Consider the following 23,485-nt stretch of genomic DNA (forward strand, 5'->3'; position numbering starts at 1 on the left):
AGATGATCTTGGAAGGCATCGCTTAGGTATTCACCTCCTCTATCGGTACAAAGTACCTTAATTGTCCTATTGAGTTGATTTTGTACTTCGTTTTGATATTCTTTGAATGCTTCAAACGTTTCGTCCTTGTGTCTTAATAAGTAGACATATCCGAAACGACTAAAGTCATCAATGAAAGTAACAAAGTATCTTTCACCATTCCTAGTCATGGGTTTAAAGGGTCCACATACATCCGAATGTATTAATCCCAATAAATCTTTAGCCCTTTCATAAGTTCCTTTGAAAGGTGCTTTAGTCATCTTGCCTTGTAAACAAGATTCACATACATCAAACGAATCCATTTCATTTGATTTCAAAAGTCCATTCCTTTGAAGTGTATGCATTCGGTTCTTGTTAATGTGACCAAGGCGACAATGCCATAAATAGGAATCACTCAAATCCCTTTTGAGTTTCTTGGTGCTTGTATGGTATATAGAGCTCGATGATGCGTCATCATGTACCAATTCATAAATTCCATTTGAAGGCGAGGCCTTGAAATAGAATACATTATCTTTCGAAATATGAATATCATCATCAATAAAATTAACAACGTAACCACATTGTTTTAAGCGAGAAATAGAAATAATGTTTCTACACAAATCCGGAGCATACAAAACATTTTCTAAAATAAGCTCCAATCCACTTGGAAGCTTCAAAACAAATTCTCCTTGAGCTTTAACATGCACCTTTGCACCATTGCCCATATAGAGACTTGATGTTCCCGCCTTATGATCACTTCTTTTGAACCCCTGCAAAGAATTGCAAATATGAGTTCCACATCCAGTGTCTAATACCCATGTATTAGAAGAAGTAATACTAAGCTCTATATATACCATATATATATTACCTGAGGTTTGCCCTGCATCCCTCTTGTCTTTCAACTCTTTAAGATAAACCGGACAGTTTCGTTTCCAATGACCCATTTCACCGCAACCGAAACATGGGTCTTCCTTGGGGTTTCCCTTCTCGGCTACCTTTTGCTTCTTAGCCTTGTTGATGGTTGGGGTAACCATCTTCATTTTCCCTTTGCCTTGATAGGCGGGTCCTTTTCTCTTAGCCACCTTTGGCTTAGAGGTCTTACTTTTGGACCCACCTTGATCGATTGCTAACACGGGTAAAGCTCTTTTACCCATGCTAGTTTCCGCCGTTCTAAGCATACCGTGAAGCTCACCTATGCTCTTATCCATCCCATTCATATTGTAATTAATTACAAATTGATCAAACCTTTTTGATAGGGAGTTAAGGATAAGATCGGTGGCTAACTCATTGGAAATGTTTAGGTTAAGACGGTTAGCACGATCGATAAGGCTTTTCATCTTAAGTACATAAGATGAAACCGATTTGGTATCGTCCATACGACAAGCATGTAGCGCCCGAACCGTTTCGAAGCGCTCGACACGCGCTTGTTGAAGGAACATCTCCTTCAATTGCGTTATCATGTCGTATGCACTATGATGCTCGAAATCCTTTTGGAGTTCGGGAATCATAGTCCCAAGCATTAGGCATGAGACTTGAAGGGAGTCGCGGCAATACTTATCGTAAAAGGCCATTGCCTCCTCATCATCCTCATCCGGTTGATCGGGAATGGGGTCCTCAAGTACATACGCTTTATCCTCTTGTTTGAGGACAATCCGAAGATTGCGGAACCAATCCATAAAGTTGGTATGGTTGAGTTTGTCTTTCTCTAAGAGAGACCTTAATGATAGGTGGTTTAGGTTAAGTGGTGCGTTAGGAATGATGTTGTTGTTATTGGCGGCCATCTACAAAATTAACAAAGTTTGTTTAAGTATCGATTTTAATTTAACATTCAATACCCTTTAAATCAAATTGAATTATTAAATTCTAGAATCCAACGGTAAACCAAATTTCGGTTAGGTGACCTTTATCCCGCAATTTGATTTAGCTAGGTAGTCAATAAATGACAATTGCAATCCATTTGCAACTTCTAGAGTATGGGATCATGCAATCCTTTTGCATGGCATATTTATCCCATCAACGCCTATTTGTTCCTCATGCTTCGGTGACCCTAAGTTCATGATTCCCAAATCAAGTCGTCCTACTTGTATAGACTTGTAAATTTAACATACATGTGGTTAGGTGACCTTTATCCCACAAGCATGCGAAATTTACCTTAATCATATTAGTTTGCTCATAATGGTTAGGTGACCTTTATCCCATCATGAGTTCCCTAATACTTTTAAGTGTCACACAATAGGATGGCGTTTAACTTGTTTGCCTTGTTAATAAGGGATTTTAAGTTTTCATTAATTCTAGTTTGAGAAAACTTTTGCACCATACACTAACATGCATTTAGTGTATGGTTTATTTGAAAATCCATTTTTCATGTCATGTAATAAATCCAATATCATCACTTTGATATAAACCATTTTTATATGTGAGATCCGTTCTTGTTCTTTAATAACCATTTATTAATGTCTTTAGCCATTTCAATTTAACCGATTAAATTGTAGTATGGTACATTTCATGTTGTTAATTATTTAACCAATTAAATAGTAGTTTTGCTTGTTGTTAACTTGTGTGATAACATGTTGTAGTAACATACACAATCCACAATCATACAAGAATTTAAACAACCACGCATGCAAAACAAATGTTCACAATCAAGCCTTTTGATAAGCATTTTGTTTAGCCGAAAACAAAATGCCACCGGGTAAGGGTAATAACACAAAGTAAGAGGTTTTAACCTCCCACTTAACCTTGCATCCAAATGCTTCTCCATGTGTTCTTCAAGTCTTCATCATCTTCATCATTTTACAAAATATATCCTAATACATTTTGTCTAGAAAATGAAAATACAACCTAATCTACTTTACATACCAAAAATAAAATAGATTACATAACCAAATGAATGAATATTACAACCAAATGAATAAATTATTATTACATACCAAATGAATAATACAAATCATTCAAACACACAACCAAACAAACACAAGGTCTAGGCATTGATTGTGAACAACAACATAGAATAAAATTGACCAAATGACAAGTTCCAAACCCTTTTTGGAACCCCAATAATTCGGCCAACTTACCAAACCCACCCAAACCCGAACATTTTTACATTCCATATTCATGCATGTACTTGGAATGCAAATATAGTGGGTTTAAAGACAATATACGAAGCATAATCCATAGACTTCGGCTCTGATACCATTGATGGAATTTAACAACATTATAAACAACATATTCTCAAAATTTACATGTTATGAAAACCATTTTGAGATAGTTAAAACAAGCGGAAGCATTATGATAAGTTCATGTTTAAATGTTCATCCTTTTGGTCAAATTCCATGTTAATATCAAGTCTAGAATATATACTTACATATAAGAACAAGAGGAGAAGATATATACCTCCTCAAAATCTGTTTTGAGGGCTGTTAGGATGGTGCAGAAAATGGATGAAAATGATGAAGAAGTAGGCTCCAAACTTGAAACTTCAAGTAAGCAAAACCCTAGCCTTTGATTCACCAACAACCCCTTTGAGCTTGCTAATGTTTAGGACCCTTAAACACCTTAAACACGAGCTTGAAAACCTCCTGAACCTGCTGGAAATTTCGACCAGCTGCAACTTTAAAATGATGGAGAATGCAAGCTCTAAAAGTATAGAACCTCAAGGGATTAAACCCCAAGCTTGTTACCAACAACTTAGCCTTGGTTAGGATTTAATTACACTTGAATTTTACTAGCAAATTAGCTTGGAACAACCCCTTGCAACCAGCTGAAACTCACGGCCAGAATGATGCAGAAAAGAGAGAGGAGTTTTTGATAAATTACTTGATCTTTTATGCATGTGTTTGTGTTAGAGTCAAAAGACATACACTTAAGGAAATGTGCTTATCAAAAGTAACAAGAATAAGCATGGGTTTGATGTCTTGGAGTCCACATATGCAGCCCATGCTTGTTTATAAAAAAAATCCATTCAATTTTTATAAACTTGTAAATACTTCATGTATATTTATTTGTTACTTGTATATTTTATAAAGCCTTTTATAAAATATAGCACATTTTAATTATTTGAATCCATAAATAATTATATATATAAATCATCCAAATAATTTATCTCAAGTAATAATATTTCAGAAAACCGATTTTCTGAAATCCAAGTGTCGCGTATTTATTTAACGATCCATTCGTTATGATTAAATACTTATAAGGTGTCGGTAAGCTTGTTATTGGGTATGACCCGACTTGGATCATAACATATTAGCCACATTGATTTAATATGTCTCTCGCGCATACGAAATACCTTCACTTTTCATACACGTTGATTTTGAGTTAAATTTTTAAAAGTCGACAATTCCATAGCGAAACGCGGAGATGCACATGTATTGTTAATTTAAAATAACATTTAAAACTTTCACGGATTATACCTTTTAGTTCGACTCGAGTTGCGCTTCAACGACATCATCGTTAGCCACGGAATAATTTTACAAACTAAACGCAATAAAATACATTGAAAAACGAACCCCCGGCGCGAAGCGAGAGTTCGTAAACTAGTTGTACATGAAAAGTTAAAACCGTTATTCGTCAGAAATTAGTGTGAAAAACATAATGTAGAGAACAATGTAAGCTCCTTCAAAAAACATATAAAGGTAGAAAATAGTGTAAGCTCTAAATTTAGTTAGATAAAGGTTTAGAATGTAATCTGTAGAGAAGGAACTAAACTAAGAAAAAAACTTTTTTTTTTTTTGTAAGCGAGAAAACTCTCCTATGAACGAGCACATTGGCTCCCTCATAAAAGATAAAACCTCGGGTAATCAAGCCCCTAAGCGCGAGAATTGGTACCGGGTGAATTTCTTATATGTTTACATATAAGAAAAAAACTTGTTACATCAAGAAGAGCAAAATCTAACCGACTCACGTGTTCATCCTACTTCAAAACTTGAAATATGTGGAACTATTTGCTGATACTAAGACCCGAATTTGAAACAAAAAACTGATTAACTCAAGAGATGATACCGGCAAGTTCACGTAAATTATGCTTTGTATAACAAGATAGCGCTCTTGAGATCCAGCTTTGGATCAGAAAATTTAATCAAAATAATCATATACTTAACACTACATTACTGTGCACTACAAATATTACATCCAAACAAATTTCTAACAAAAAAGAAGCAAAAGAAAAACACAAAAGTCCATGTACAGAGCTTTTATATACAAACGCCGCCATAACTAATCCAAAACTTTCCTTTTCCGATATATCTACATAAACCTCGTCCAGGTGTTACTTAACTTCATCTCCCATCTCCATTCACAGTAAATAAGAGTATAACTTGATTGATCAGCACTGCAAAGTGTTCAACGAAACTCCTACAACTAAAATTAAAATAAAAACAGAGAACGTTAGAAGACATGTCTGAGTTGGGACCGAGTCTCCACATTTCAATTGGCGTTCCCTTTTTGTTCATATGCTCCTCGATATCAAGTGTTAGGGGAACTCTGTATGTGCGTCATCCTTTCATTTGCTTGTTAGCAAAGTCTTTAATCATCTCCTTTAAATGCTGGATACAAAGTAAATGTTGCAAATAATTAGGGACATTCATAATAATACTTATTTTTATTTTACCATAGACCCACTGCAACTTATATGGTTAAACCAACTATTTCTCAAAATAAATTTCACCTCTACCAAAAACATTACTTTTGTGTAGCACCTTCTAAACTTTTTTCACCCATTTAAAAATACAAAAATCCGACTCCATGACCGTGAAAGTAAACGTTTCAAATGAGGTGGAAAATTTAATACAGGCAACCAATGAACAACTGAGATTGATTGGTTCGATACAAACCTTCACTTCGTGATGCAGCACAATAAAAATCTTCTTCAGCCGTTTATGTTTCTGCAAACATCAAATGTTTCCACAATTAAAACTAAAGTTCATAAGGATTTAACACTTAATACGTGAGTCTTTGCGCCACACTTTTCAAAGAAAATAAATAAAGTTCAGCAAAGAAAACAACAATCGACGTCCCAGAAATATGTACCCAATTTAGCATAAAATTTTAAAAAACTTGAGCATAATTGAGAACACCGGCACGAAATTAAAAAACCTCTGACAAAAGCATAATATTATAACTTTAGCCTATGCGATAAGATTCCATCAAGTGTTCTATTAATTAAAATTTATAAAACCAATTTTGATCAAAACGTCCAGAAACGGACACTGGTCTTACCATTCCACACTGACGATAAGATTCCATTAACTGATCGACTATTTTGTTATATCTATCATTGTCTCTTCCTTTGGCAAGTTCAAGGTCGCTTGCAAAGGTTTGAAACTTGTTCCTGGACATTAAGGATAAAATTTCATTAGATAATGATATCAGATGAATTCAGTTCAGATTATGAGATAACAAAGCAAAGATAAATTCAAAGCATATAATTTCCAAGCACCTGTACGACTCTAAAAGTTTGTTCAACGTTTCATAGCTATTATACTTCTCACGATACTCCTGCACATACTCTTTGTACCTAAATACATACACATAAAGCAAACATCAGTATACTTTTGAAACTTTAACAATAAATAAAATAAATATTATCATTGATAGGCTGTTCAATGTTCTATTTAAGTTTTCTATATAGTTCCCACTGGGTGAGCCCTTGGTGTTATAGAAACAGTACAAAGCAGAGGTGGCAATATGAGCAAGTGGGGTAGCCACTCTGCCGCTCATGAGTCCGAGACACTTTTGTCCAAGTTATCATCTATTAACAATCAGTGTCATATAAGGTTACAATAATGATAATTCATTTATTTTTGGAAATAGTTTTTAAACAGGAGGACTCGGAGGTTTCATGCATCACACCATCAGTAAAGCAGATTTTGTCACCCCATTTAAAAGATAGTCTAATCAGCTATTAATCTAATTTACCAGTTTAATCCATTACAGATAGAAGCATACCCCGAACATCCCATTCTAATGTAGATAAATTGAAATTACCACCTTTAGTAAAAATAAAAATAAAAACCACAAATATAGCGATCTACTTACTGTGAAATATCTCTTATCGGTCCTTTCATCTCCGGCTCCTCCTTTTCGTACTTGGCATATGAACTGATACTCTCATCTGAACAAGACTCCATCTCTCTCTTCTTATTTACCGGCTTCTTTTTTGCACCTAAATCTTTAGGCATATGCTTTTTCTTATCTTTCGTAGTAATAGAAACTACTTGTTTCTCATGCTTATGTGGCACAAGCACGGGCCCTTTTCTTTGACTGTCTATGTAACCTACTGAACCAAATCCCTTACTATGCTGTGACTCAGCTTTCGCATGATCTATTCTTGAGATAGGCTTGCCATTAACTCTTGTATAATCATCAGCATGATCTTCAGGAACAGCCTTATTAGGTACGATCTGGTGAGTGCCGGACATGCCAATACCCAATTGAAATGGAGACGCCTTTACAGAATCTACACTTGTTCTTCCAGTAACCTTTCCTTTACTTTCATCCAAATTCCAGTAATCTGAACTTGATTTATTATTATCTGACTGCTTGAAAGAATTATTTTTCTCGAAACGCTTTTTACCTTCTTCAGGCAAAATCTCACGTAGTTCACCCATTTCTAAGTCCGAGACTTCTCTTTGGAGTGTGGGTCCACGACCATTTATGACAGGCGAATTTTTTAACTCAAAAAGGGAATCCTTAATCTGTGACGTTGACAAAAATCCAGAATCCTTACTCTTCCCGCTTGAACTATCGTGTTTCTTTTGTTGAGAACCTGAAAGTTTAACTCCAGAATTCTTTGGAGGTCTTTTATCCTTGGAATGACCGTCTTTATCTCTTATTTGTTTGTTAGCTTTATCTTTTTGCATAAAATATACATCGTTCTCTTGTGGGCCCCTTTCATAATCCATACTAGCAGAAACTTGTGCATGTGCATTAAGATCAAACGATCTTGGGCCTAGGCCTGATCTTCCGGAGTCTGAAGTAGACTTTCCAATAAATTCAGTGTTGTCAACTTTATCGTATTCATAATCAGACACATCACCAACAGTCCTGCCTATCATTTGATTATTGATGCCTTTGTATGGGTCTTCGTTAGGCCAGTCACTTATAGGACTATCTGAATAAAAGTTTCTCTCTTTAGAGATTATTGGTTGAGGCTGGTTCCCAGATTTTAATCTCTTCGCGTGCTCATTCTCATTAAATTGCTTCACATCAGATCCCCTTTTAAAGTTATTTCTCGATACAGTATTCGTAACATGAAATTCACTCTCTTGATGGTCAACATGATGATTATATAGATCTGTGGTGTCATCTGCATAATTATCTGGATATAAATTAGTAGTTACATTCATTTCAGCTTGTGGGTTATCAAACAGATCTTTCTCGGTCTCAACCATAACAGACCGGTGACCATCGTTTTCATCAACCATATTACGTGCATAACCTACTTGAGGATCAGACGGTAGTAATTTCTGTCCGGGGTGTATATCATCGTCACTCATAATATCTACCTCTTCATCAGACCCCTGTTTGCTGTTCGCAGATGCATCACTTTCACTATCGCTGCTGCTTTCGCGACTTCTGCTTTCACTTCCACTGTCACTGCTGTCACTATCGCTATCACTACCACTTCCGCTCCTGCTCGAGCTTATTGCGGGGCCTTCACTATTGTGAGGAACTTTTTTGTCGTTTAATACATCTGGGGAAAGATAATCAATGTCAATCTTTTCTGAAGTATTTAACTCTTCATAAGGTTCAGAAATTAAGCGACCCGGTTCTTCAAATTCCTTTGCAATATCGTTTTTCAAGGAAAAGCTAGATTCGAAAGCTGCTGCTTCTCTGTGGTGATTATTGTTATCCAGAAAGCTGGAAATGAGAAAATCAAGCAATAACAATATGATGTCAGCATACAGAATGAATAATCACAAACACTCAGAAAATCAAATAAAAGCAACATGAGAGCCGCGAGTGTTGATTAGTGAAGCTACCTTCCACTTTCAAATGAAGTTTTCTTAGAACTTTCTAATTCGGCATCGGGTTTCAGAATATATTTTCCCGGAGCTTGGAAAACGGCAATCTGAATGAGATGACAATGTCATTCAGCAGGCCATGAAAAATACGGTATTAAACAATAATTAATACAGATTACCTTTTCCAAGATGGGCTGGATTTGCTTAACTGATTTGGGAATGGTGTCTCCGACAGCTTTCTCCAGAGCCTATAAGATACGGTAAGAATGTATGAAGGGATATAGATGGAAAAACCAGCCAAAGTAAGAGCAAGGATTCAAGTCAACAATTGGTGGGTACGTGTGAAACTTATGCATGATATTATATTAGATAGAGTCTTGCAGCATCTTACGTATTAGGAAAATGATACAGAAATAATATCTGCTGAAAGTTAAACCGCATAAATAAGATCATATCAGTAAGAGATGGAAAAATGGGTGGATTGGGATGACCCACAAACAATTTTTTCTCCGTTTTCAAGGAAGATCATAAGAAACTATTGTATCAAGCATGACTTTGATAAAATAATACAACTATCACACTAGAATTCTAAATCCCGGAATAATAAGTGAAAAACAACTTAGAAAGCATTAAACTTTAAGAAACTTTCAGCCTTTTGACCCATTCTCCTTTTACCAAGTTTTTAATTTCATCCATTTAAGATACAACACAGCCAAAATCGGCCCATATTTTATAGGAAAAAAATGGCCGAACTCGCCATCTTTAGACCGATTCCCACACTTACCTTAAAGTGCATTCCATGTGGCTTCTCCTTAAGAAGAGAAATTAGCAAACTCTGCAAGTCAGTCGGTTTGTTCCGAAATCTTTCATTGCTCTCTAGTCTAGTCTGTACAAGATCAGCAGGAACACTGTTGAACATTTCTTTGTCAGAGGTGCTAGCATATTGAGTCAAAGTAGCATCTTTTCTGTTTGACTGCAGTTTGGCAATGTTGCTATTTCTAAGAGGGGACGATGGAGCACCGGACTGTTCAGGTGTAGATAGTAGGGGTGAAACCGAAGCCATGATTTTGGAAGGAGTTGACGAAGAGAATCCAGCTTTTCCACCAGATTTAGGAGGGATTATTGCTGTATCAGAACAGTTTAGCCTTGCAATATAACTTACATTTTCAAATACATTATAAAATCAATATACCATCAGACAATCACTTTACCTGATGAAGGTTCAGCTTTCATCTTTTTAAAAGGAGGCTCTTTCTTCTTATTGTATGACCCTTTCCACGTATTATTTGCTGAGACAAAAAAAAAAATAAATAAAAGAACATAATGCAGTTAAAAAAGGAAGAAGCAAAACTCAGTTATTATGAAGTTATAAGTACTGTCGAGATTTGCATCAGAAGTTACTGGAAGGTGGATGCTAAGGAAACTTTACATGAACTGAGTTACATATTCGGTTCATTAAATACATTAAATACAGTTAAACCCAACATGATCATTTCTCACAAGTATTGTATTAATTATATTGACTTCATCAGATCAATGAGCCATGATTTACTAGATGAAACTTAGATAGTTGTTTACTACTTAATAAAGATTGATAAAAACAAATGTGGTGATGTAAAATATGACATACTCGATTCAAGGAACACATATGAAACAATTCATCAAATGGCAAAATAGAAAATAAAGATGACAGCACGGAACCCTGAGAAATTAGAATTGAGATGATATATTTATAGTTCTTGTGGATTACAAATTTTTCCGATACCATTTAGTTAACAAAAAGTGAGTTCAGAAATAAAATGAAGTTTAAAGCAAAACAAGCTGAACCAACAATCCTAAATTCTTGGAACAATGCATTCACTTTTCAAAATCTACCTTATATGACAACACATGCTATATTATTGCATCAAATTGCATGCACAAACTAAAGGCTTGAAAATTATGACTATTTTTTTAAACAGCAAGATATGAGTAGTTTTTGATCACATATGGTATATCAATCGTGAAATGTTCCAACCGAGGATGGCGATGACTAAATAAAGTTAATACCTTCAGCGGCAGCTAAGGCCTTCATTTGATTCTTCATAGATGGATTTCCATGGTCTAAAATAATGGCTCTGTCAAAAAAATTGTATAATATGATTACTTCAAATTCACAAAATAATAATGCTGCCATATTACATGATGACATCAATCATGCAAAGCCTGTAACTGTAAGCTAACAGCCCTACCCAAGTCCCCATCACAACAGATAAACGCTAAAACACCGCATATATATCCCTGACTTCCTCACAAAAAGAAAAGTTTAAGGCCTTTCTGAATTTCTTTTTAGATCCTCTACTCCACACCTCTACCAAAGCCCTGTAACTAAATTTGACATTCTACAAGAAAATATGAGCTACAGCCACTAGAAAATCTTGCTTGAAAAATGGAACAAGATATCATAGGTTCTATATTGTCTTGTATGTTATTTACAACAGTCTAGCTTATGTACAACTTGAAAAGGTGAGAATGCTTCAGTTATTGGACTGTTATGTTTCTTGTACCGACAGCTTATTTACTAGTCATACCACACAAGAGGTGAACTACAATTGAGAAAATTAATCATCCGAACCCTAATAAAGAGGTGTTGGTGGCAGAAATAAGAAGGTTCAAGACACAAAAAATAGTCCGAGTGAGGGCTACAGGCGATATATGGTTGAACAAGATCAAATAAAGGTATTCAGGAGAATGGCAATAAGTATTAGACTAAATCTTAATGTTGATATAAAGACCAACTGAGGTTGGCCTCATGAACGGAATGCCACATACTAAACTCCATTTAATTGGACGTTGAACAACCCTATGTAGCGTATGCATAGGTAAAAATGTAGCGGAGAATAAAAAGGCACAAGATTTAGTGACAATCTTCAGAAGAGTGTCGCGGTCACATTAATGTAGTGGAGCATATGGAGTAGACAATATTCAGGAGTGTCGAGGTCACACAGTAAAATCCACCTGAGATGCAATATGGTCCTCTTTAACCTATAATTTAGATATGCTCTTGAAAGAATTTAATTTTAGATGGGGATGATGGAAAGTCGACAGCTAGCAGAATTTACCATGAGAAGGAGCAGTCATATGGGTTAACTTATCTTAAATATGATAGGGTCAACTTAGATAGGTAAATGTGGAGAGTTTACAACATAATCCAATCAAGCAAAGATAAATGCAGGCGTTTTGAAGATAATGCTGGTGAGGCCACATGGCATTTACAAAAACTCTAGCATTAATGAGGACACTGTTACATGGCTATAAGCAATTAGCAGCATATTAAGTTCAAGTTCAAGAGGTAAGCATTCTGTAAGTGCTAATTAACAGATCATATAAAGGAACACAGAGAGTGGAGTGTGTCAGAAGCAAAAATAACCTAATACTATCATATTTATATAATTAGGAGCAAACTGTGACACACATGTATGTTATGGAACATTTGTGCATGCCAATATAAATTTGCTCAAATCAAATATGAAACATACTTCCGTGACTTGTGCTTGCGTTCTGCTTCAACTGTACGCATTTTTACATGGTTTTTGACTGAATCGTCTAACTCACGTTGCACATTTATCCTTCGCCAAGCACCTCCAAATTCAACAAGCAATCCTTCGCCATTATCACCACTCCTTCGTTCTTCATATATATCACACAAGTCCCCAGTTTCTTGCGACCATGTAAATCTGAACTCCTTACCTCCAACATCAATAACCTAAAATAGTAGAAGGAAACTTAACAATGGCAACAACTGAACAAATTCACGTAACACAGAGTATCAACAAAAACCAAAACCTAGAGAGCTGAACTTCCTATATGTGATCTAACACAAAACTATACTTTATATACAGTTCTAACCTAGCACCTAAATTTCTTGATCCTGAACAACTGAACATTAGATTCATAATATAAATACAGTATCACTGCAAGAACTCGAACCTAATCAAAACCAATGGCAACAAATTGAATATTCAATTTCATTAGTCGATGTGATATATACTTCCTGAATATGATCTAATACAAAACTATACTTTATATACAGTTCTAACCTAGCAACTAACTTGATCTTGAACAGCTGAACATTAGATTCATAATTCATATTCATAATAATATTAATATCACTGCAAGAACTCTAAGCTGAAATATAACCAATGAAAACAAATTGAATATTCAATTTCATTAGTCTAGGTTATTTAAGCACAAAATTAAACTTCAAATCAAACAATATATAAGACAGCTATTTATACAGTCAACATTCAGATGAAATTTAACCTACATTTCCGGCAGGATTATTAGCACAAGAATCAAATTTAATCCTCGCCGTACCCCCTAGCGCTTCGATCCGCTTAATTTCTTCAACAAGTACAGGTGAAAGCCTAATAATCATTCCAAAATTTAACGGAGTATTACGAACTAAACTAAACGATTCATCTGTCTTTGGAACTGTAGCAGGAGCGGCGAGTGTATTGCTCCGGCTACGGTGACCGCTACCGGCGGATAAACGACCACCGGGAGGTGTAGCGGATGGACGTTGAACAGAAGAAGGTTGGAAGGTAGAGTGGATATTCCGTTTGACTGGAGGACCGCTGCCGCGACCACGGCCGAGTTTACCGGAACCGCCGTACATTACCAGACGTCAGGAGAAGTAATCAATACGGTGGGAGCAGACACGAATTGAGATGCTGCAAACCTGGATACCGTCACAAGGAAAAGATGCGAAGGAATTTGGGAATTCTTCGTTCTTTATTTTGTTTTCTATTTTTTTTTTTTACATTTACATTTATCTAATATGTACTCCGTATATTATTTATTATTTATTTATATCATATTTATCAGTTATATTTATATTTATTTAATATTTATATTCATATTCATACTTATATTTAAATTTATTCAAAAAATTATTTACTACGGAGTATTTATTTTACTAATATTTTGAAAATTGTAAATAGGATTTACTTTTTCCCGAGAAAAATAAAAATAACTTTCATAAAAAATTAACGAGCTCGAAACTTATAAAAAAAAAATCAAAATAAACAAAACACACAACTCCAACAAAAGAACTAAACATAAAAACCTACAAGTAGAAGAAACCAAAGAAGTTAAACTAACATGCAACAAAACTAAAAGATAGAGCAAAACAACGTAATAAAAGTCCAAAAAAAAATCTATAACAGACACCTCGAAACGAGCCAATTCACTACTGTCGACCTTCTTTTTCTTTGAATCAATAAGTTTTCTTCTACGTTAAAAAAAAGAAAATGTAACACCTCAATATTTAAGATATTTTTTTATTTTAATGCTTCTAACATGTATTATATTAAATATTAATAAATTAATAACTTATTATTTAAAAGCTAAAATCTGGAAATTTAGGGCTATTTCTCCAAAAGAAAACTTAAAATAAATTGTAAGTGTATGTGTGTTATTGAATTCAGCCCAAGGAGCAAAGAGGAGGAAATCAAGTTTGATCTTTCTTGCAATCAAGGAAATTAAACATTAGCATCTAGTAGCACTTCATAGCACCATTAACCATCACTATCTTCCTCATTTATGTGTCAGCTAATTTGGGTTTTTATAACCCTTAATTTGAGTTATGAAACTTCTACTTATTTTTTTAAGGAATTTTAAGTTAAAGGATGACCAATAGAGTTAGTAGAAGATTTTGAAGTTGAAAAACTTTTTTAAACTAGGAATTTAAGAGTGGTGATTTTATGTGTTCATGTAAGCTACGAAGATGGTGAAAATGAGTTTTATATAAATTATGAGAATTTTTGTTGTTATTGGATCAAATGTACTTAGTATGCATTTCAATTAAAAAATATATATATACTAGATATTTAAAGAATTTATGATGATTCATAGATTTATAATCAAGCTTAAATCCTTGAAGATTATAAGTTGATATAAATATAATATGTAGTATTTTGGGTGAAAAGAGCTTGAATAAAAGGTGATTGTAACATAAAATGAAAATTATGTTAAATGTTAAATGAATAAACTTATGAGTGATGAGTCATGTGTATTGCGAAGCAAATGAACTTAGTTGATTTGTGAATTGGGAGGTGAACAAGTCAACTACTATGAGAATAATGTGTATGAGATTTTGAAAAGTTAAGTAGATTTGAATGACGTATGGTTCATGATTTGAATAGGTAAAGACTCGGAGAAATGTTTTGAAGTACTTTCACAATCGTGCATAAAATGCTTAAGGTGGGTACAATTGGGTAAATGGGAGGGTTGAGTTGTAAGCGGAGAGAATATTTGAGAGCATAAAAATACTATGCAACCGATACGTGGATATATGATGGAGGTTGTATGGCGAAGGCCAAATAACCTTAGCATGTTTTTTCATATAGATTATTGCCATGAGGTGTTGCATTTTTAGGATGTAGTGCAATGCTTGTCTTGGTTGTAGCCAAGCAAGTAATAATGGTTGCATCCTGGAACACGGTGAAAGAACCACCACACCCACTACTAACACAAATGATGACCCGGTTCGTATACAACTTAACTTATTCGAGCCCAACCTTAATTAGACCCGTATGTAGATCGTAAACCTTAAGGTAAGGGAGAGTAGGACCACCGCCAACTTCAGAACCCTGATCAGAAGTTATCATGTAGAGCTCAAACAGTAAACAGAATTTAGTTAATGTGCGACTTATTACATATGTCAAAACAGTTTTCATGATATCTGACTTTTTTTTTTAACTAAATTTAATTAAATTTTTAATTATTCTAATATATTGATTATATACTTTTTTCAATTTACAAAAGAAATACACGAAGTATATCTTCATGAATATATTATTTTCTGGTATGGTCTCCATCTCAGTTTAATTGCGAAAAGAAAAATACATATGCCATCTTAAAGAATATTAATATTATATAATAATAATATAGTTATTGTTTTCTTTACAATCTTAAACTTTTACGTTTATTTATCATTTTATTTTTATTTGGTTTTTATATTTTATTTTTATCTATTTTTAATTTTTTTTAAAGACATCTATCATTTAATTTTACATATTAAAAATATAAAAGAATTCACCTTTTTGATCTTATTTTTTCATGAAAATAGTTATAAAATTGAATATAAATAATAATTAATATATTTAATAGTAATTAATTACTCAGTAAATTAAAGGGATTATAGCCAAAATGCCCATTCCCATGTAGTTTCTTGCGCTGGAGCCCAAAAAAAAAACAAAAATTGCCAGATTGCCCTCGCAAGACGCAAGGAGGCTTGCGAGTTGCCCTCGCAAGGCGCAAGTTTGCGTCCTTGCGTCTTGCGAGCTTGCGACCTTATCTGATCAGATGTTGGATTTTCGGATAAGATTTATTAAGATTTCTTAGATTTTTGTCGGATAAGATTTTACCCTATTTATAGTATGACCCTGGAACTTATCTTTCACAGTCTCATAAAAATTCCATCCTTGTGCAATTCATTGATTAAAGGTACTTTAAGGTACTAATTTAAGCATTTTTCTTCACTAATTATTGTATTTATTATTTGTTTGTATGATGATTATTTTTAATTAGTTTGTTATTTACAGTTAATCTCAGTTAATATCCATGGACAGAAGAGCTAGAGCTTCACACCGACCATCACAAGGAGAGTCATCACAACAAGTTGCTGAAAGACGACGACTATTAGCCGACCGTCCCATTCTTCCTGGGGTTAGGGTTGTTGCTCTAGGTGGTTTTTCCGCGTACTGGCGGGGAATAGATGCTGGAGCTTTTCTACATCGTCAAGTTAATGAGTACTATCCCAGACTTGTTAGGGAATTCTATGCTAACTATGTCTTTGATCCACGTAAACTGAAATGTGTTCACGTGAACATGTTTGGTTATTCCTAAGATTGGACGTTGGAGGAGTTTGGTGAGATGTTGGATATTCCAGATGGAGATTTCAAGTTTTTCAGTCTTAGCAAGGATGTGAAAAAGGCCCCGAGGAGGTCAGCTACAGAAAATTCATTCTCAGCTTCTGGGTTTGTTTCGGGACTATGTAAACCTGGTTTTTACATGCCAAACAGTGGTCCTGTCATTATCAGGGAGGAAGATATTCAGGACCAGTATCAACAGATGATGAATGTCATCAAGAAGAATGTCATGTTTCGAGATGATGCTGATGTGGAGCTATCTGTAACTAAAGTTTTGATTTTGATGTGTTTGCTCGAACAAATCCCAATTAATCTGGCATATGTGGTTGCTAATCGGATGGCAGGATTGGCTGCAGCTGGTGGGAGTGGATTTTCGTATGGCATGTTGTTGAACAACTTCTTTGCTGATGAAGACGAGTTGGTGCATCCTTCTGATCGAGAAGTGTTGAATGCTCAGATTATGTATGCTGCTGCATTTTAATTAATCTTGATTGATCATGTAATAAAGTAGGTCGTAGGGCCTTTTGTACTACTGGTTAATGAAATGGTATTTTAATTTTAGCCTATATGTTTTATTGGTCATTTTAATTTTCAGTACAAGTTCAAGGACGACTGGAGTAATTTGGTCAATAACAACTTACACTTAAGCACTAGATAAATATTTGTAAACATAGATGGATATATACATTAACAGTAGTTAAATAAATAAAAAAAAACTCAAATAGCAGCAACATAAAATAGTAATCATAAAACACGCAAAGATGCAAAACATGCCTTGCGAGACGCAAGACGCAAATTTTGTATATCTTGCGTGCTTGCGTCTTTGCGTCTTGTGTTTTTTTATTATTAGGTTATAAACCTAATAATAACATTCACTTGACACACACACACTTCGCAAATACGCACAGACGCAGAGAAGCAAATTACGAAAAACCTAGCCAAACGCAAATACGCAAAGATCCATCATCTTCTCTCTCGTTCAAACAGTAGATCGAACCCACCATCACCACCTGCACTACCACCAGTTCATCCATCGTATTCACCACCACCACCACGTACCAGCGTCTACGTCACCAACTACGTCACCATCGTCTTCGTCTGCTCCATTTTAACTACGAAATAAATCAAGATATCAACCTAATAACAATGGCAAATCCGCAGGTTAGTTATTCCTTCACTATATATGTTAGTTATTTGGGAGGTGTATATCAATTTCATATGTTCATATATAAATCTGAAAATGTGCACACCAACTGTTCGAAGAAATGTCTCTGTGATAATCATCATTATTAAACCGTATTCTTGTTTTTTTTTTAAATAATGGGGTATATTATGTCTTGTTTTGTATAGTGTTTTGGTGAAACAACAATTTGTTGCTGGTCAAATTAATTTGACTGTCCAGGCATAATGGTCGTTTTGCGTCCTTGCGTTCCGGACACAATCAAGTCGCAAGACCATACTTGCGACCTTGTGTACCGGTAGCAAAGGACGTAAGACCAATTTTGCGTATTTGCGTATCATATGCTGATGTTCTTATTGCTAATTTTACAGGGATGGGTTGAAGGTAAACTGATGATGAAGAATAAAATAAGTATTATAGGTGATGTGAAGAAAGTAATGACCGAAAATCAAATAAAAATATTTAAACAAACGTGTTTTGGTGTATGGTTAGATCTTGAATACATGGGAAACGATCCCGGACTTGTACATGCAATGCTCCAACGTAAAACTGAACGGCTGGAAGGTATTGATGATGATAAGTACCCCGAGGAGCAAGATGACATATGGTTTAGATTTAAGCGTAATTTTTCTATTAGATTTGGTCGCCGTGAATTTTGTCTAGTAACGGGGTTTTTGTTTGGTACCCGTACGGATATGGCACATTACATCCCTAAAAATTATGAAAAAGAGACGGCTCCAATTAGACAACGTTTATTTCCGTCCATTAAAGAGAGCACAAACATTTTGATTGGTGATATTGAAAAGAAGCTTCTAAAAACTAGTCGAGTTGGTGTTTCGGACGATGATGTGATTCGACTAGCAATCATATTAGTTATAGAGAGAGCTTTTATGGGTAAACAATCTGCCCATGTGGTGAACAAGAAGTTCTTATATTTAGTTGAAGATTTTTCAAGTGTTAATAAGTACCCATGGGGGTCTCGTATATGGGAACCGACTTACGAAGCGGTTAGTGAAGGGTTTGTTGTTCGGGAAAGCCAATTAGAGAGCGGCAAGGCGTACACTTTGGCGGGATTTATGTGGGCATTTAAGGTAACGACATGTTTGATTTCAAATAGTTTTATTATTTAAAGATAATATATATATTGATATTGTTTAAACAAAAATGATTTGTAGATTTGGATCCTCGAGGCTTACCGTCGTACCATTAAATCCTTTGCTACAAAAATGGACAAGAATGGAGTACCGAGGGCTCTTTTTTGGAAGCGTACAACAGCGGAGACTTTTGGAATCTCAGATTACATTAAACTCTTAGATATTCAGGTCAGTGGGCTTTAATATCTGGAATTACCATTGACTGGTAAATGACTGTTGAAATAGAGAGGAAATGGCAAGGATGCAAGACCCTTCCTGCGTCCTTGCGTCTTTGGTAAGCGTGGTCGCAAGGTTGTACTTGCGTCTTTGCGTACGTGCTACTATGGAGACACAAAGAGTTGTTTGCGTCCTTGCGTCTGTTTGACCAGAAAAATTCCAAGTATTTTTTGTTATCTTGTGTATAAAGTCGTGTTTGATTATGCAGGATGATTGTCCCAAGAACAAGAGACTTATACGTGGTCTCTCCCCCACTGATACAGAGAAGGAGTTTCAATGGTGGATTGATAGTGACGCGTTATTTCTTGGAACTTTAGTTGAACAGGAGATCCAGCAAGAAGAAACCCCAATAATTCCAGAAACTGTAGAGGAGACACAGACACAGACACAGACACATACACCAACACATCAAAATACCGAGGTACAAGAATTACATCGTGTGGTAGCGTTGTTGACCGAGCGGGTATCCAAAACTGAAAAAGAATTTAAAGAGCGGTTGGACAAAGTTGAAAATGAATTAAGTGAATGTAAAAGGAAATTGTCGGAATACGAAGAAAACCCTTTTCCAGAGCAAAAGTATCCGGTATATTAAAATTTATTAATTATTTTTATTTTTTGCATTTGAATATTTGTTCTCAATGAATTTATATAATTTTTGTTTTTTATTTGTTATTTTCTTAGGACGATACGTATTATGAGAAATCTTTCTCTGACAATGAGATTGTCAACCCTTCTCCTATGCAAATACGACGTGGAATAAGAGAAAGACGACCCACGTGTGCATTAAGGTCCCCGTTTACTTCACCTGGATATAGAAAACCAATTGAGAAGGTAAATTGCTGCATTATAATATTTTAGTTGTGTTTTTTTTTTTTTAAAATGCATAAATATTTGGTGTTCCTGACTCACTGATGTGGACGCAAGGTTATGCTTGTGTCCTTGCGCTTCGTGGACGCAAAGTTTGTCTTGTGTCCTTGCGCTTTGTGGACGCAAAGTTAGTATTGCGTCCTTGCGTCTGTTGTTTTTATAAACCAGATTTCCTGTTTTGCACAGCTGTCCAGACATGTCATTGAGAAGGTGGAAAACATGAATGCGATCAACCTAGATACAGAAGAGCAATGTGTGGATGAGCAAATGGTTGATCAGAAAGCTGTTGATGGACAACCTGATGCTATGGTAGTTGATAATGTTGCCCCTGGTGAAACAGAAGGACCAAAGAATGTAAGTGGTAAGGATGTGAAGGTGACTTTTAAGAGAAAAAGGAAGGAAAAGGACTGGGCTAGTAAAGAAGAAATCTTTGCCATGATCGACAGACTTATCAATGATCAAGGTTGTCTTAAACCACCACCCACTGGAGCATGGAGAGATCAGAGAAAGCATGCACCCCCTGCAAAAGATCCCACGACAATTATACAGAGCAAGCAAGAGACCCGTTGCATGTTCATCTTTCAAAGTGATCAGTTCATTTACCTTGGTCTGGAGTTTTGGATTCGCTTGCTGGGGTTAGGAGAGGCAGGATATTTGGAGAACTTGGTGAGTGATCTTCTTAATGTTTTGTTTATGACATGAATTATTGTGTTAATATCTTAACCTGTCTTCTTAATTTGTAGCACATTGATGGCTGGACTACATTTCTTTTAAGATATCATCAGAGATTTCTCCCCAGAGCAAGCCAGATGTTTAACACTCCTGAGTTACCACATGAGGTGGTTAAAGCAAGTTCTCGATGGACAATTATGCCATCTGGATTCCTGACTCAGCTTGCAAACTTTAAAGAATTTTGGGGATTAAGTCAGAAGGAGAAGGAGGAGAGGTTGAAGCAAAAGGAGGAGAAGTTGAAGCAGGCCAAGGCCAAAGATCCTAATTTCAAAGAGAATGAAGGGTTCTCTACCTTTAGGGTACCAAATTACACTTATATAATTTCTCTTCGGGATGGTAGTGATGAAATGTATCCAGCTTGGTCTTCATGTGCTATTTGGACGCAAGGTAAATTTTGCGTCCTTGCGTATGGGTTGTTTTCTGACTAAACGTTCTTTCTGTTTCAGATCTTGATCCCAGTACACTTTAGAGTCCCATAACATTTCTTGCTGCTATCATTAAAGTTATAAGAAATGGAAGTTTATGTGTACGACAGTTTACCCGGTCTTGCTAGTGAACAGCTACAACATGTTGTCACAATGATGTGTGAAAACTTGCCCGTCTACTTGCACGCGATTGACTACTATAACAAGATGCCAGAATCACAGCTTGAAGATTACTACCAAAACAATGAGAGTATGGAGTTGATGATTGAATCTGGGCGTAATGTGCCAGTGCAGGCAGGTGAAACCGGTGACTGCGGTGTTTGGGTGTGCATCCATATGGAGAGACTGGTGTTTGCACAGGAGGGGCTTGATGACATTGGAGATCCAAAAAAGGCTGCACAGGAATATAGGAACAAAATGGCAAGGACGTTCTTCCGTGCACGTTTTGATACACTACCACCACCACCAGACGAAAAAGATGCGACAAGGGATGCTAAAAAGGCTGCACAGGTTGTTTGATTGTACCCTTGTTGATATGTATATGTGTTGTTTGAACTTGTTATTTGTATATGATTACAAGTACTTACTAGTAGGTCTATATAAATGTGACTCTGATGGGAAAGAATAGACTGTAAGAGTAGCAGATGCAGTGGACAATCTTGTGATTTGACCAGGGTTTGAAAGAAAGATGGACTATATTGCGACCTTGCGTCTGTGTTAATGAGGTCGCAAGGTCTAACTTGCGACCTTGCGTATGTGCAAAAGGTCGCAAGGGATATCTTGCGACCTTGCGTATGTGCAAAAGGTCGCAATTGCTATGATTGGACTCAAGGTTTAATGATAGCATACATAAACCAAAATATAGATTATTATTACACATAACATAGATAAACTTCTAGAATTTATTACAACGAGAAGATATGACATAAAAAACATACAATAGGAAAATAAACCGAAACTTGGAGATTGGTTTACTAATTATCGCTCCCTAGATTGCACGTTGCATAAAACTGAGACTGATAAGCATGAAACGCTTCTTTGTCAGTGAGTTTCTCCTTACCCTTCTTCGACTTTGAAGTTGAGGCCGATGTTTTTACTACCCTTTTCGTGGTTGGTTCACTAGTTCGATCAACTGAAGATTTGCACGTATCCCTACCATGACCTGGTTCTTTGCAACAAGTACATGTTCTTACTGTTTTTTCAGTGTCTTCACCCATTGACGGGTGACGTTTTGTTGATTTTGGGCGTCCGGGAGCTCTTTTCGGCTTAATGGGAGGGTTTACAATTGGTAGGACGTTGGGCCCCGGATCCGACCATTCAGACCGATGGGGCAAAGAAAGGATGTGTTCCATATACGTACTTATATAAGTTTCTGTCGTGAACCAATGAGATATAAATTGAGTAACATCAGCTACTCCAAACAGTCGTGCTACTGTAATAACATGTCCGCAAGTTATGCCTGATCCCTGCCACTGCCCACATGAACAAACTTTATCTGCTAGATTAACGAGGCCATTTTTTCGTCCATCGCGCACTTCTACTGGATTGTTTGTCGATGAAATTGCTTGCCATCTTCTTGACTTTTTCGTCCTCTTGGCTAGTTTATGTTCAGCATATGGAGTAACAGTTGAAGTAAGACTAACCGATTGGTTGCGATGTTTGAAATACCAATCTTGTACCGAAGCGCGAAAAAATTCCAATAACATGCAAACTGTAGTGACCCGAACTTTTCCATGTTTATATATATTAATTGAGATTGATATTTACATGATTAAATGTTTCCAACATGTTAAGCAATCAAACTTGTTAAGACTTGATTAATTGAAATATGTTTCATATAGACAATTGACCACCCAAGTTGACCGGCGATTCACGAACGTTAAAACTTGTAAAAATGACATGACGATATATATATGGATATACATATGGTTAACATGAGATTATGTTAAGTAAGTATCTCCATAAGTATATTAACAATGAGTTATATACATATAAACAAGACTACTAACTTAAGGAT

At 35.7% G+C, this 23,485-nt stretch overlaps 1 protein-coding gene across 1 annotated transcript; it reads right to left on the reverse strand.

Moving 5' to 3' along the window:
- Window positions 1-5,025: 5,025 nt before the first annotated feature.
- Window positions 5,026-13,729, reverse strand: LOC139892707 (uncharacterized). The gene is made up of 12 exons (XM_071875823.1): window positions 13,288-13,729; window positions 12,500-12,726; window positions 11,031-11,098; window positions 10,193-10,270; window positions 9,766-10,106; window positions 9,161-9,229; window positions 9,000-9,088; window positions 7,054-8,877; window positions 6,455-6,532; window positions 6,235-6,346; window positions 5,850-5,900; window positions 5,026-5,561 (listed from the first exon to the last, which is right to left on the reverse strand). Exons 1-12 carry the CDS (start codon window positions 13,636-13,638, stop codon window positions 5,511-5,513), a joined length of 3,339 nt encoding a protein of 1,112 aa, XP_071731924.1. The 5' UTR covers window positions 13,639-13,729; the 3' UTR covers window positions 5,026-5,510.
- Between the last annotated feature and the right edge of the window lie 9,756 nt (window positions 13,730-23,485).

This window comes from Rutidosis leptorrhynchoides, chromosome 2, assembly GCF_046630445.1.
Source record: "Rutidosis leptorrhynchoides isolate AG116_Rl617_1_P2 chromosome 2, CSIRO_AGI_Rlap_v1, whole genome shotgun sequence".
Classification (NCBI taxonomy): domain Eukaryota; kingdom Viridiplantae; phylum Streptophyta; class Magnoliopsida; order Asterales; family Asteraceae; genus Rutidosis; species Rutidosis leptorrhynchoides.